General features: G+C 37.8%; 1 protein-coding gene across 1 annotated transcript in view; it reads left to right on the forward strand.

The window, feature by feature from the left end:
* Window positions 1-14,481, forward strand: part of LOC124155319 (ADP-ribose glycohydrolase ARH3-like) — a 56,645-nt gene extending 42,164 nt beyond the window's left edge. The window contains exons 5-6 of the mRNA XM_046529034.1: window positions 12,339-12,543; window positions 14,212-14,481. Of these exons, the coding sequence (XP_046384990.1) occupies window positions 12,339-12,543; window positions 14,212-14,427 (421 nt within the window). The 3' untranslated portion in view covers window positions 14,428-14,481. The remainder of the gene's footprint in view (window positions 1-12,338; window positions 12,544-14,211) is intronic.
* The last annotated feature ends 366 nt before the right edge of the window (window positions 14,482-14,847 follow it).

Genomic DNA, 14,847 nt, shown 5'->3' on the forward strand with positions numbered 1-14,847 from the left:
AGAGAACAACTGTGCAAATTGATTCACCCCTCCCAGAGGTTGATTATCCGCAAGACATTTCTAAACAGATGTCTGACATAAATGCTCCTTACAGAGGGTACCGAATAGTTTCTTGGGGCACAGTCCTGCATTCAAGCTAAGGAGAGAACTCCACTGTTTTGAAAGGGTTAAGGAAGTTAAAAATGAGCGTCGAGAATATTCTTAAGAGTACTTTTTGTGATAAAACCACTTACTACATCTGCAAAACATGACAAAGCAGCTGCTCTAAACAGGGTTCCCACTCCACCGTGAAAACCGTGAATAAGCCATGAATTTTTTCTACCATGAAAAAACCTGGAAACAGCCATGATTTCCACCATGAAACCTTAAACATATTTCAATCTTGATAATTATACTACGATTTACTGATCAAATTTGATGTGTTAGTCATGTTTCAAGGTCAGACACATGCAGACTCTTAGTCTACGCATTTATCTACACAAGAATTCTCAAAGCATAGTAATTGGTCCATACTATATGACGACACATTGACCGATATTTTCCATATTAATGGCAGAAGTCTTTTATTTAGTCTAAGCGTTTCAATTTCAGTGATAGCTTGGGATGGACTTGTATTCGAAAAAGGTCGAATGAAATAACTTGTATTTCTAATGGACCCAGAATGAACCATTTACAAAAATTATCTGATTTGTAACTCGAAGTTCGGTTCCCACACAAAATGAGGGCACATAGCGTAAGCTTCGAAATATGAGTTTTCCATTGAAATTTTACGTAAGGAAACATTTCTATGACAGAAAGGCTTTCAAATTATGATCAATGGCTCTCAATAGAATGCGCTCCCCTCGTTTGAGTTTATGTGAATAATAAAGTGAAAATGAAAATAACGTGTTTCAGCAGGTAGGTATTTATTTTGTCTTAATATGTATCAAACCAAGTGCATTATAATTATATGAAATTTTTTTATTTTTTACATTCTATAAATAATTTTTATAAAATATTTTCCGCTATCTCAGAAAGATTGGGTAAGGGAAATTTGGTTACTGTGCAGTAATGACAAGGTGCTCAAAAAAAATCTCTTGGCAAGGAATTAAAAATTGATCGTGCGTGAAAAAAAACGTGTTCCTTGCACCAAATTTCCACTCAATATACAAGAGTAAATTTCTCCCTGTGCAGTATGGGGTTTTTCATCTCCTAGTATCAGTAAAATTTTCATTGGAATTTTACTGTTATGAGGTTGTAACGGGTTTGCATTCAAGGGATGCTCCTGGGAAGATTCTGGGGATTTTCACAACTCATCAGCTTAAGGTTGGATGGCGATATTTGGTGGAACTTGTTCGCAGGAAACATAATGAAATACACTTTTGTATGTTCCACAAGAGATTTTAATCCCGACCCAGGTTTCGGCAGTACACACTGTCATTATCAAGGTGAATATACAAACATTTTGCGAGCTTATATAGCTTAGGGAGAGGGGGGTTAAGGCAGGGAGGAGGTGGTGATGGTGGGAGGGGAAAGCTAACGAGGAATAGTTTCCTCAAGGTCAGTGGGTTTACTTGTCGAGTCCAGCAGAACTGATAATAAAGGGGAGGAGTTGGAGGGGTACAAAAGGTCGTTAACCACCCTTACATTTTTGTTTCGACATGCTCTTAAAATTTCCAACTGCTCAAGAAAATCAATCTTTTTACCTTTACACACATTGTGGAGAACCTTGACATTGAAATCACTGCTATGGTTGCAGTCTAACAGATGTTTGGCAAAATTAGAGGTTGAATCGCCTCTTACCCAACACTTCATATGTTCATTTGTCCTAGTTTTTATGGCACGTCCGGTCTGACCAATATACACAGAATTACAATTAGGCTTATTGCAATACAATTTATACACACCGCTTTGGTCCTTGTCAATAAATTTTGGTTTTGAGTTAAATAAAAAATTGCCAACAGTTGTCATATTATAAAATGTTAATCTTAATTTATCTTTCGGGAACATACTAGTCACTCGATAAGATAGGGGGCCAAGGAATGGTATTTTCCCCCAAGATGTTTCAGGTCTATCACTGTTATGAGATGTTGAGGGTAACGTTGTGACGGTCTTCATTGCGTGCTTTTTAAGTTTCCTATTAAGGATTTTGTCAATGGTAACAGATTTATACCCGTTTTGAACAGCAATTAACTTAATAGCGACCAAGCGGTGTATTAAGGAGTGAAATGACGACATTTTATGCGTTTGATGATGGCACGAATCGTTGGGTATGACAACATCACTGTAAGTAGGCTTCCTAAAAATTGAAAAATCATGTGTACCGGAGTTAATATCTATGGTCAAGTCTAAAAAATTCAGCGTATTGCCCCCAATTTCCATAGAGAAATGAATGGAATCGTGAAGGCTATTCAAGTGTCAAATGAAAATTTAAAAAAAGAACTATCCACTATTAACACATTGGAGTCTGACTCGGTATTTGCTGTTTTAATAGCCTAGTCTGCATAAATTAACGAGTTTTCAGATTTTTATTTTTAGAAAATTGTTAAAAGTTATGTATAGTAGTAGTAGTAGTAACCTTTATTTGCCCAGCGGACACTGAACACAGTAAAAAAATACATGAGTTGAGTGTATAGGACACGTCATATACATATAAATGTTGCAGACAATAATAAAATAAAATACACAAGTGTATGGCACCATAATTTGACCAAAAGAAGTTCATAAAGTACATAAAATTTATTCCATATTCAATATGATTATTTTTTCCCCAAAAATTCCTTTACGGAATAAAACTGTTCTTTCCTTAAAAACGTTATTAATTCCTTTTGAACAGGACTGGGTCCATTTCGTACTTAAAAGCAGTAGGGAGCCTGTTCAGTACAAGAAGGCCCATGGATTTAGGCCCCAAGGATGCATTTAAAGTCCTGCAATATGTTTGATGCAGATCTCTACAGGCTCTAGTTTGGTGGGAATGAACATTGTCATTAGACATATAATTAAATAAATTTCTTTTAGCAAACATGCTTACAACATAAATGTAAATGCATGGAACTGTCAAAATATTTAACCTTTTGAAAAAGGAAAGACAAGGTGCATTAAAAGGAGCATTACATATTAATCGTATTATACATTTTTGAGCTTTGAAAATGGGGAACTTGCATGAATTTTTTTTATTTCACAGGCGGACAGAAAATTATTTTCTGAATACAACAAAGAAAACCGCATGTTTATCTGAGTTTTGCTTCGCGAGATATTTAATGATAAATATTACGAATGTTAAAGCGCGGGAAAAACTACCTCACCCCCCAAGCCACTGCCGACGAAGCCTCGATGACGTCAAAGGTGCCTAAACATCACGCGAAGCTATTGTTGTGATTGTTTGTAATAGTTGCCTGCCGTTGTGAGAGCTTCGTTTGTTAGACGTGTTGATTATTTTATATTTAAAGATAAATATCCGACGATAGATGCTTGGAAGCCCTCATATTTTGCATTATTTATAATATTAATATCTGAGTAACGGCATAAAATATAAAACTGGAGCAGTTAAAACAAAAATTTTATAATACCTAAATAACATCGTTGTAGGAGTCTGAGTCACGGCCATTGGAAGGATACGTTAATTTTAAGTTGATGTTATCGACGGTATATCATTCATTTAAGTATGCAATTAGAACGATTTTGATGTTTACTGATGTCCGCTTAGCTTTTATATACAATAACTTCATCCGTTTATTCATAGGTACTGGAGAATTCGTCGTTTAGGACTGTCTGTGCTTGTATTATGGGGTGAATTCCAGTCAATGCAACTTTTGCTCGCTGATTGGAGACATCTAGGAACATTTTTGTGCCAAAATAGTGTTATTTTCAACGTGACGTCTCCCGTTAAGCTACTGCTAATAATCACAGTGCCAGTGGTTGTAATGCACAAAGTTTGCCAAGGTTGAAAAATATCGGCCAAGAGTTATCAGTGTTCCATCGTGATTGAATTGTAAAAAGTGCTATTACGCTATCGATAAATGTCTAACAGTAGTGTAAAAATTGTCAGTGGCGTGCTAATCTCCGTTGTTCACCGTAGATATGACATTTCACGATCACGCTATTGAAATAAAAACTGTGTGTGAAGTTTGTTATTCCATTATTTCAACGAATAGTAGTGAGAAATGTCACCTGTGTCACTTGTGTGGGCTAATTTAAGGGTTTAAATCAGTGAATAAATAGTTGTATTCATCATAACGAGTTCTGTTATTGTAAGTTGTATGTGATGAATATAAGAATGCGACAGTGACATCCAGTTTTTGATAAGAGTATTTGCCTATTTCCCTCTATATTTTTATGGTATATGCTAGTATATTGTTTATGGATTTACCTATATTATTGAAATAGGTTGTAGCTTGTGTGTGTGTTGGCAGCGGAACCGACCGCGATCTCACATGTGGATTGTGTGCAGACTGTTTTGCTGTGAATTCGTACCGTAGGACGGATAGGACTACCTTCTCCGCTAATCGGGCGTTGCCAAATTCAACAGCACAGCTTACTCTAATGTCAACAGCACAGCTTACGATCGTTATCCTCCAGTATTACAAGTTTCTTTTGCAACTCGATTGGCCGCCAACGTATAGCAATAATTTGTCTTAACAAATTCCATGAGGGTCATGGCATCAATTTTTGGTGTCCTAAAAAAAGGCTGGTGTCCTAACATCCCATGCCACACGCCTTGTAGGCGGCTTGCGGGGTATTATGTAGACGTAGCTGAATTTCAGGTGTACTGTTCGAACGAGTGGCAACGTTATCATCCATTTTTCTGATAACTAAAACACACGAAGTGAAACGCTTGTACTTCATCATCCCGATGCCGCGTTATTAATATCCCAAGTAATAATCTAGGCACAATAGCAATAGGAAAACTTGCCCAAGAATAACAGAACAAAATAAAGTGATGATGAGCGGCTAAATACTCCCTCAAAACAAATTTTACACCAAGCGCTCAGCGTATTTCCCTACTCCCTACGGTTGTTTAGGCACCTATGACGTCACGCCTGGCCTCGGCAACGCTCGGGTGTCTTCGCGCAGTGGTCGGCTCAGAGAAATTTTTCTCGATTTTAAATGCAATTTTTTTATTTCTTTTGATGTTGAATGGAGAAACTGAAGGTATTTTTGCGAGCTAATGTATCCATTTGACTTATTCAAAATAGTTTTTAGAGCAATCTACGATCCATGCAAGTTCCTCATTGAATCAGAATGGGTGGAAGAACCCCAGAACAGAATACTATAGATAATTCGAGAATAAAATTCTCCGTAATAAATTGAGAGTAAAATATCAAGGCTTACAGTATTCCTGATACTTCTGATAAGGAAGCAAATAGAGTTCAACCTGTTACGAAGATTGCATATATGTTCGTCCCATGACACATTTTTATTTAAAACAACTCCCAGAAACTTGGAACTAGAAATCTGGGGTAAATCTGGGGTAGGGGCGTGATCCCCCTAGATCAATGGTCAATAAAGCAGGGGGTTTATTTTTATTGGAAAAGTATATAAGTCCAGACTTGTCAGGATTGAGTTTCAAAAGATTTTGTGAACACCATTCACACAGAAGTTCAGAAACTCTAGATGCCCTCAAGGACAAATTGTTTAACGATGGTGCTGATACAATTACATTAGTATCATCAGCATATAAAATTGGCTCAACTCCTTGAACCGTCTGCAAAATTTTTGGCAGATCATTAATGTAAAGTAAAAATAGGATAGGGCCCAGGACTGAGCCTTGGGGTACGCCTAATGTAACTTCTTTACTGGGAGAAATAAAATTAGTGCCATTCTTTGATAAAATAACCTGTTGATGCCTTGCACTGAGGTAAGATTTTATCCAGTTATAAGGGATACCTCGAATACCATAGTGTCCTAATTTGGACAAGAGTAACTGATGATTGACTAGGTCAAAAGCCTTGGTAAAATCAAAAAATAGCCCCAAGGTTTCGAAACTGTTATCAAGATTTGAAAGTATTAAATTTACCAAATGATAGGTGGCTGTAGATGTAGATCTGCATTTCTTAAAACCATTCTGTGAGCCAGACAAAAGGTTAGAAAATTCAAGAAATGATACAAGTCGATTATGGAAGACCTTTTCAAATAGTTTCCCTATCTGATTTAGTAAGGATATTGGACGATAAGAATTCATATCCTGTTCGCTACCTTTGCCTTTATATAGTGGTACAACTTTGGCAGATTTAATGGCATCAGGAAAAACTCCAAGTTGTAAGGATTTGTTAATTTAAAAAAGTATATGTTCCTTGATAGAATTAGCTGATTTTTTTATCACAATGCCTGGGATGCCATCTATACCAGGACTACTTTTGTTAGGAATTTTTTTAATGATGTTCATCAGTTCCAATTCAGAGCAAGGGAACAGGTACAAAGAATTAGGCAGGCTTGGGTTTAAAGAATGATTGACAGGAATTGAAGTATTTGTAGTAGTCTGGTGGGACAAATAAAACTCATTTAAGTTAGATGCCATTTGAAAATAGTCAGAAATAATATTACCAGTGGAGTCCAGTAATTTGAAATCATGATGATCATTAATAGAACTCTTAGCTTCCTTTATGATCTTCCAAATTTCTTTAGATTTATTATCGGCATTAAGAATTCTACAGTTGTTAAATGTTTTCTTAGCCAATTGTAACTTTTGACGGTGATATGATGTTATATTTTCTTGAAAGTTCAATATTTCTTCTTTAAATTGATATCTAAAACCTTTTACCTCTAAAATCTATATAATTTTACACTAATGTCTAAACTTACCTGTTTTGAAGAAAAATAAAAAACTCCCGCATGTGTTGTATTACTTGAAAACTATTTTTCAATAAATAGAATAAAACATTTCAATGTTTTTTCAAATATACATTTACTATATACACATTTACAAATAATTTCAACTGATAAAAAATTTTTACAAAAAATCACACAAAATCCTTTTTAGTATGGTACTCTTGAAAGCAGTCAGGTACGCAGAGTGCCACATCACAGTCCTTGCAGTAGAACCTACTCTCTTTCCTCTTCCTCTTCCCAGTGGTGGCTTTCCCCTTGTCTGAGCAGACCTTACAATATCTTGTAGGGTTTTCTTTCTTCTCTGTTGGAGGAATTTTCATCGGGAAGTGGCGTGCAGTGAGTCTTGAAGCTGAAGTCGACGGCTGGACTGTGGAAGAAGACTCTTCACTTGCCCCTTCTACTGCTAGTCGGTTGCCAATAGCCTTCAAAAACTTGTCAAATGGCATCTTCTTTTCATGCATCTTGTTGAAAATTATGAAACTGTTAGCTGTAGCCATCATAAGTAAGTGAAAGAAGACAGTCTTCCACCACTTCATAGATTTCCTACCAAAAGGGTAGTTGGACAGAAGCTGGTCCATGTGGTCAACACCAGTCTTCCCCTTGTTATAATCCAATATAACATCTGGCTTTACCTGTTGCACCATACCTTTTCTGCTTCTTACTTGTACTGCTGACGATTTGAACTGGTGCCTAGTAGATAAAACCAGAACGTCCCTAGTGTCTCGCCATTTCACCGCCAGAAGTTCATTTTGTCTTAGAAATAATGTTTCACCACTTTTCAGTTTCTTTGTTTTGAAAACTGGTGGCAAACCTTTCCTATTTTTCATGACAGTTCCAACTGCTAAAGTTTTTTTTTGAAAAAGGTATTTGAATAGTGAGGGGCTAGAATAGAATCTATCCATAAAAATGGTGTGTCCTTTTCCATAGTACATAGTTAGTTGAAAGTCTGTCCACGATATCCTGAATGATACTTTTCCCTCCAGATGAACCAACATACATTTCAATATTCAAAACATATCCAGTTTCAGCATCGGTAATAATGTAAAATTTTATTCCGTACTTATTAGGTTTGTTTTTCATATATACTCGAAAATTGATTCGACCCCGGAATGGACACATACCTTCATCAATTGTAAGCCATGCTCCTGGTTTGAGAAAACTATTGCACTTTGTGACAAAGAAATCAAAAAATGGTCTTATTTTGAAAACAGGGTCATAATTTGGATGTCCCTTTTGCACATACAAAGAATTATTATTTAGGTGCAACATGAATAATATTGCTTTGAAGCGGTCACGACTAAATAAGCCAGAAGCAAATGTGCTATGCACCATGGGGTCAGTTGACCAATAATCATTTATTTGTGGTTTTTGAACCACACACATGTGCATAATAATGGCAAAGAATTTGTACATTTCAAAAAGTTTGACTGGCTTCCACTTATGCCACAGTGAATTTGGTTTGAGTTTATTAGATCGCCTCAGTTTCTCAATACACTGGCCGGCATAACGATTAGTTTCAGTCTTGACTAATATGATCATTTCTTTTGGGAAGAAAAGAGAAAAACAGTCAAACTCATCTGACTGGGCATCAACAGTAGCGCTGACTCCAACGTCCTCTTCAAAGACTGGTAGTTCTACAGCCATGTCCTGGTCTGACCAGCCAACATCACCATCAGCATGACTGTGTCGCCCCTCTCGCACAGGATCAGGATCTGGACAAAAAATATATATTACAAATCTATAAAGTAGGCTCTATGTCCATAGCAGGTTTAGAAATAAACAAACCTAACACATCCATGTAAAAATAAATGCGGGCATAAGTATAATTTATAATAAAAAATATTTTAGTATTGGTAGAAATTTTATTTACCAATATCTAGGGGGGCTTCATGTTGTGCTGTGACTTCTACAGGGATGTCTTCCTCATTCTCCTCTGCACTACTGTTATCTGGAAAGCACAATATGGTTATTATTGGATTTAGGCCCCTACTATAATTATTGAGAAATGTAAAAGTAACTGATGACATAGTAGGCCTACTGTGCAATAGAATCATCAATCAATTTCTTGTGAGCTACTGGCACATCTTTTCTTCAAGTGAAGTAGAGGGCCATAGGCAAATTTATACCTGCCAAGTATAAAGAAATGGTAGAGCAAACCAATGAAACCAAGGAAAAATTTGAATAAAATAACTGTATAAAAGACTAGGCCTCTAGACCTAGTTTGGCATTTTTGTGTACTAATACTTCTAATAACACCAAATAACAAAATATTTCTATAAAATGCTCAAATTAGGAATGTTTTGTCAATATAAAAGCCAAATTACATAAACAGGAAGTAAATATAAATTATATTATGTTATGTGTGAATTGAAGAACCACGTGTAAATTCATACCCTAGTAATAACAATACCTAACCTCTCAAAATAAGTTTTCAAAACAAATATTGAATTACAAAATACTATTTTCCAGTTTGCTAAGTACAAACAATATCATTTATGAACACTAAGTTCTTATTATGGCCACCAATACTCGGTTTAGAAAAATTCTAACACAATTGTAGTAAACAATTCCAAACAACATTATACTCAATATAAAGTTTGAAAACATAAATATATTATTTACCTATGTCGTCAATGGTGAAATCCGGATCTTCATCAGAGTCATCAACAATATCAGAGTCCGTATCTAACGCTAATTCAGCTAAAATATCGTCCTCTTCCATTGTTTCTTGAAACGTGTTCCTCTCCATGCTTGATGTAAACAGACTGACGACGCCAGCTGACAGCAGTCGATAAACAAAAGCCTCAAGCGATCGTGTGACGTAGTAGCTCCAAGCGGATTTTTTCCGAACTAACCAACAAAACTGGTTTTGTAATGCAGCAGTCGGCACTCGAATATCACTCGGGCAACGCCATTTATAGACTGTTAAAGCTGTGCTCGAGTCACGCTCGAGCGCCAGCCGCGGGACTAAACAATGGCGCTCGAGCGTAGACTCGAATGTGTTAAGTTAATTGCTGTTCAAAACGGGTATAAATCTGTTACCATTGACAAAATCCTTAATAGGAAACTTAAAAAGCACGCAATGAAGACCGTCACAACGTTACCCTCAACATCTCATAACAGTGATAGACCTGAAACATCTTGGGGGAAAATACCATTCCTTGGCCCCCTATCTTATCGAGTGACTAGTATGTTCCCGAAAGATAAATTAAGATTAACATTTTATAATATGACAACTGTTGGCAATTTTTTATTTAACTCAAAACCAAAATTTATTGACAAGGACCAAAGCGGTGTGTATAAATTGTATTGCAATAAGCCTAATTGTAATTCTGTGTATATTGGTCAGACCGGACGTGCCATAAAAACTAGGACAAATGAACATATGAAGTGTTGGGTAAGAGGCGATTCAACCTCTAATTTTGCCAAACATCTGTTAGACTGCAACCATAGCAGTGATTTCAATGTCAAGGTTCTCCACAATGTGTGTAAAGGTAAAAAGATTGATTTTCTTGAGCAGTTGGAAATTTTAAGAGCATGTCGAAACAAAAATGTAAGGGTGGTTAACGACCTTTTGTACCCCTCCAACTCCTCCCCTTTATTATCAGTTCTGCTGGACTCGACAAGTAAACCCACTGACCTTGAGGAAACTATTCCTCGTTAGCTTTCCCCTCCCACCATCACCACCTCCTCCCTGCCTTAACCCCCCTCTCCCTAAGCTATATAAGCTCGCAAAATGTTTGTATATTCACCTTGATAATGACAGTGTGTACTGCCGAAACCTGGGTCGGGATTAAAATCTCTTGTGGAACATACAAAAGTGTATTTCATTATGTTTCCTTCACAACTCAATCGTTAGCGTAGCCTAGCGAAGGAATAGGATCCTTGAGAGAAGGAGATACCTTCACTGTGCAGACAATACGATGCCTGAAAGGTTGAAAGACAAACTGTGGGAAGTAATTCTGTTTTGGTGGTAGTGGTGGTGGAGTATTTTTTCTTGGCTTTTGGATGTAGCTGTTCACAATCTGTTCACAAGCGGAAATCTGGTCCTTGCATATCACAATTAGAGTTCAGGCGTTAATGGTGCAAACATAACTGGCCATATATTGTTGTGAAGCCAAGAAGCCACACTACTTCATTTTCATCAGAGGCAGGCTATGAAATATGTTACATTGCTAATGATCATTTAGTCCCTGTTATACTAAATAAAAGATAGTGTCGCCATGCGGAAGAATATTACGCTTCCGTCAACCACACTTCATTCAATACGTGTATTATTGACAAATATTGCTTTTCTGCTTACCACTCAAAATAGTATGTATACACGGGCATTCAACTCTAAATCAAGCTTTAGTTTATTTTAAACAAATTTATTCATATTTAACTCAATTTTTTGCTGTAATACTCTCTTATGTGTTGTGAGAATATTTTTCAAATATGTATTTATTATATGTATTTTCGAAAAGACCCTCGTATTATGTGTAGCAAATATATAGTCATAGGGAAGAATATCGCTTGTATTTTGGAACATTGTGGGACAACAAAAGATGCCAGTGGAATAGCCGAGAAAACTTCAGTTGTATGGCACCCCCAGTTGTTTGGTCACCTCACTCAGCTGCTGGTGGAGTAGGTAAATCATCTAAAATGGATGGTAGTGCTTCTATTGAGGAAAAGATGCCTAGGCAGAGATTCAGTGTAAGTGAGGCGAAGGCTGAAAACTTGTTGGACTTAATGCATTCCTATGCGGTAGGGAAAATGGCTCCAAAGACCCTAGGTGGAGCAGAATATTTTGTTAATTTTATGGATGATTTCTCCAGGTTTTCAAAGATGCTGAGGAGAAAAAAAAAGTTTAGGCCAAATTTATGAAATATGTAAGACAAGTGGAAGTCTTTCATGAAAGTCGGATAGAGCATCTCCGGAGTGATAATGGGGGAGAATATTGTAGCCTAGAATTCAAGGGGTATCTAGAAGAAAAGGGAACTCCCCACAGACTGACAGTTGCTCCAGAACTCCTCAGCAGAATGGGTGTGCATGCTGAGAGGCTGAATGGAACTCTCCTAAATATAGGTCGATGTCTCTTGATTAACTCAGGTATGCCACAGTATTTTTGGGGGCAGCTCGAGCAACAGCTAAGCTGATAAGAAATACTAGGTGCCTGTCAACGGCCATAAGTGAAAATATTCCTTATGAACTGCGGTTTGAAAGGACGTGAGAAGTTAGCAATGAAATGAGGGTACATTTGGCTGTAGATTGACCTGAAATTGGAAGCCAAGGGAAAATTGGAGAGGAGTGTGTGTGTGTGTGTACGTTGGGTGAGAGGTGGGTGGAGGGAGCGGAGGGGCAGAAGCTGTGAACATACATACGTATGTAGTTTACACGAAAAGAAGATGCCTATGGGATGAGAATATTAATGAGAAAAATGTTAACACCTGGTCCCTGGGCATTTGTTAATTGTATTATGTATCCACTTGAGAAGAAAACTTTTGCCATTGCATGACTTTCATTTGATCCACTACGCTTGTGTGCTTCAGGTTGTTGGGGCGGGGTGAGGAGGCGAAGCCGTTCTCGAGTCGCTTGCACTACATTCGAGGCCTCCTGCAGCGGGAAGGCAAAGCCATTGACGAGAAGGAGGATGTGCTCATGAAGCTGGGAGCTGGCATCGCAGCGCTCGCGTCCGTCCCCACGGCCATCTTCTGCTTCCTGCGTGCCCACACCACCACCATTCCCAACATCGAGGTGAGCGAGGACTTTTCTTTGTGTGGCACTTGCCTTTGCGTGATGCTTGCATTGAGCAGCAGCCTCACTCTCTATGTAGTTGTTCATGTTCTCAGGGACATTAGAATGACTGGACTTTGGACGTGACTAGAACGGTGCATTTGGACAATTTGAAAATTTGAGACCGTTTGGGATTATTTAATCTGAAAAACCTGAATCACGGAAGGGTGAATGAATTTTTATCCCATTTACAATGAATTAAAAATTTATTCTAGTCACTTTGTGTTACTTTATAGGTATTGTGCGATAGATTAATTAATGGGTTTTGCTTGCATTCATAGTAGTGGAACTGGTGAGGAGAGTCTTCAGCTGAAGATAGAGGAAACGTTGGCAACTGTCATATTTGAAACCCTAAAATAATTATTACGTGTGGACACCATTGGCAAAAGTTTTAATAGTCAGACAAGCTTAGGAGTACATACTTAACATAATTACGTTTTAAATGCAGGTGGGCATTATATTCTTAATCTCAAGAGAAAGTGGGCGTATGTATATTTCCGATGAAACATCAAGGGATAACAGCTAAGTCCTCTATTCAGATGGAAGAGCAATTGATTTGTGCCATGGATGTCATCGAGTTAAAGATTGATGGTGATGCATGGAATGTGGACGTGGGCTATAAAGTTGGTGAATTATGTTCAATTGCTTAGAGAGAAATACATATTGTACAGCTCCTTGAATTTTTAATTGGTGGAACCACAGATATATGTATACCTTTTAGTGTTATTGGTAGAGGTCCGTGAATTTTGCGAGACGCGATATCGCGAAATAATGCAAAATAACACGAAATCGGTACATAAAAATGAAATTTCGTATTTTTAGGTGGATTAGGAAAAAAAATCACATCTAATGAGTCATAATCTATTAAAGCCTAAGCCTTCATTGTTTAACGCTGCCGACGTTCATTTGCTCTATCTCATTACAATTCCAACGTCAGTTGGCTCGTTTAGTCTCGCGCATAACGCATCAGCGTAATATCGCGCACTGTAGTGATTTCTCCGCCAGAATTTGCCATTAAATTTATCACAGCCTCTCTCTTGGATTCCCATGTATCAATCCTGAAATATTTAGAATGAGGTGCTTTCTCACCTGAAGAATTAGATGTTTTTAGACTACTACTACATTTCCCTCCCTGCTCAATGCTATTGCTCATTGTTTGCTTTGTGTCGACAAAAATAACTCTGGTTTCTTCAGAATATTTAATTCCTGAAAGTGATTATAGAACTACAATAAGCACATTTTTGTGGTTATTAAGTATCCTCGTATGCCACATAACATGAGCCTTATAGCTACTTTGGGAATTCTCCTAGCCATTTACATGCTATGCCAGGTTGTTTGGTCCCTTGGGGAATGGGTGGCACATGGCCATTGTGATGGAGTGTCCTCCGTTTGATGCATCCAAAGCAGCACTCACTCTCCTTTGTTTTGCATGCGCTTGAGCCTCCCGCATTGATGCCTGAGTGAGTGGGATATGCAGCCTATGCTGTGCACGTTAATCACTTCAGTGGAACGTGATACATATGTGTGAAGGCCCGAGAGTTGCTTTTTTTCACTCAGTGGTGGTGGATTTGGTTCTCCAGTATTGTTTTTGAAAGTGCTGTTCTAATGCAGACGTGCCTCTTGTTGCAGACTTCCAACCCACTGAGGCGCACCATCCAGTATGCGATATCCCTTGGTGGGGACACGGACACCATTGGATCAATGGCTGGGGCTCTGTCAGGTGCTACCCTGGGATACAGCGATGAATACTTCTCCAAGAAAATGCTGAAGCGCTGTGACGGTGTTGACGAGGCCCTGAGCCTTGCTGATGAACTGCTTGCAAAGTCACCCAGGACTACTGCTTGAAAGGGACATGAATGCTTCAGGCAAACATGTATGTGATTTTTCAAGGCTGCTTTTTCCCATAGACAAAAAGTAAATGAAAATGTGTTTATTTTCAATTTGAACCAGTTTGTATGCATGAAAATTAGTGAAATAAATATTATTTTGTATCTCATTCTGCAGCCAATCTCATTGATAAAATTGTCTTTTGAGGGTCTGCCTTGTAAGTTTTCCTTTAAAGTGTTTCAGGTACATATGTATTCATTGTAACAGTGGGGCTTCAAAGTATTCTCATTTTTCCTTGCTCATTACATTTCCTTCTCTGTAATGATGGCAGAGCATTACCTCCTCCCCATTACACTCTGTTTCATGTCATATACACCCATGCCTCCCGTAGCGTAGTGCAATTTTGATATAGCGCAAATTCGTACCTTGGGGAAACAT

This window comes from Ischnura elegans, chromosome 3, assembly GCF_921293095.1.
Source record: "Ischnura elegans chromosome 3, ioIscEleg1.1, whole genome shotgun sequence".
NCBI classification, from domain to species: Eukaryota; Metazoa; Arthropoda; class Insecta; order Odonata; family Coenagrionidae; genus Ischnura; species Ischnura elegans.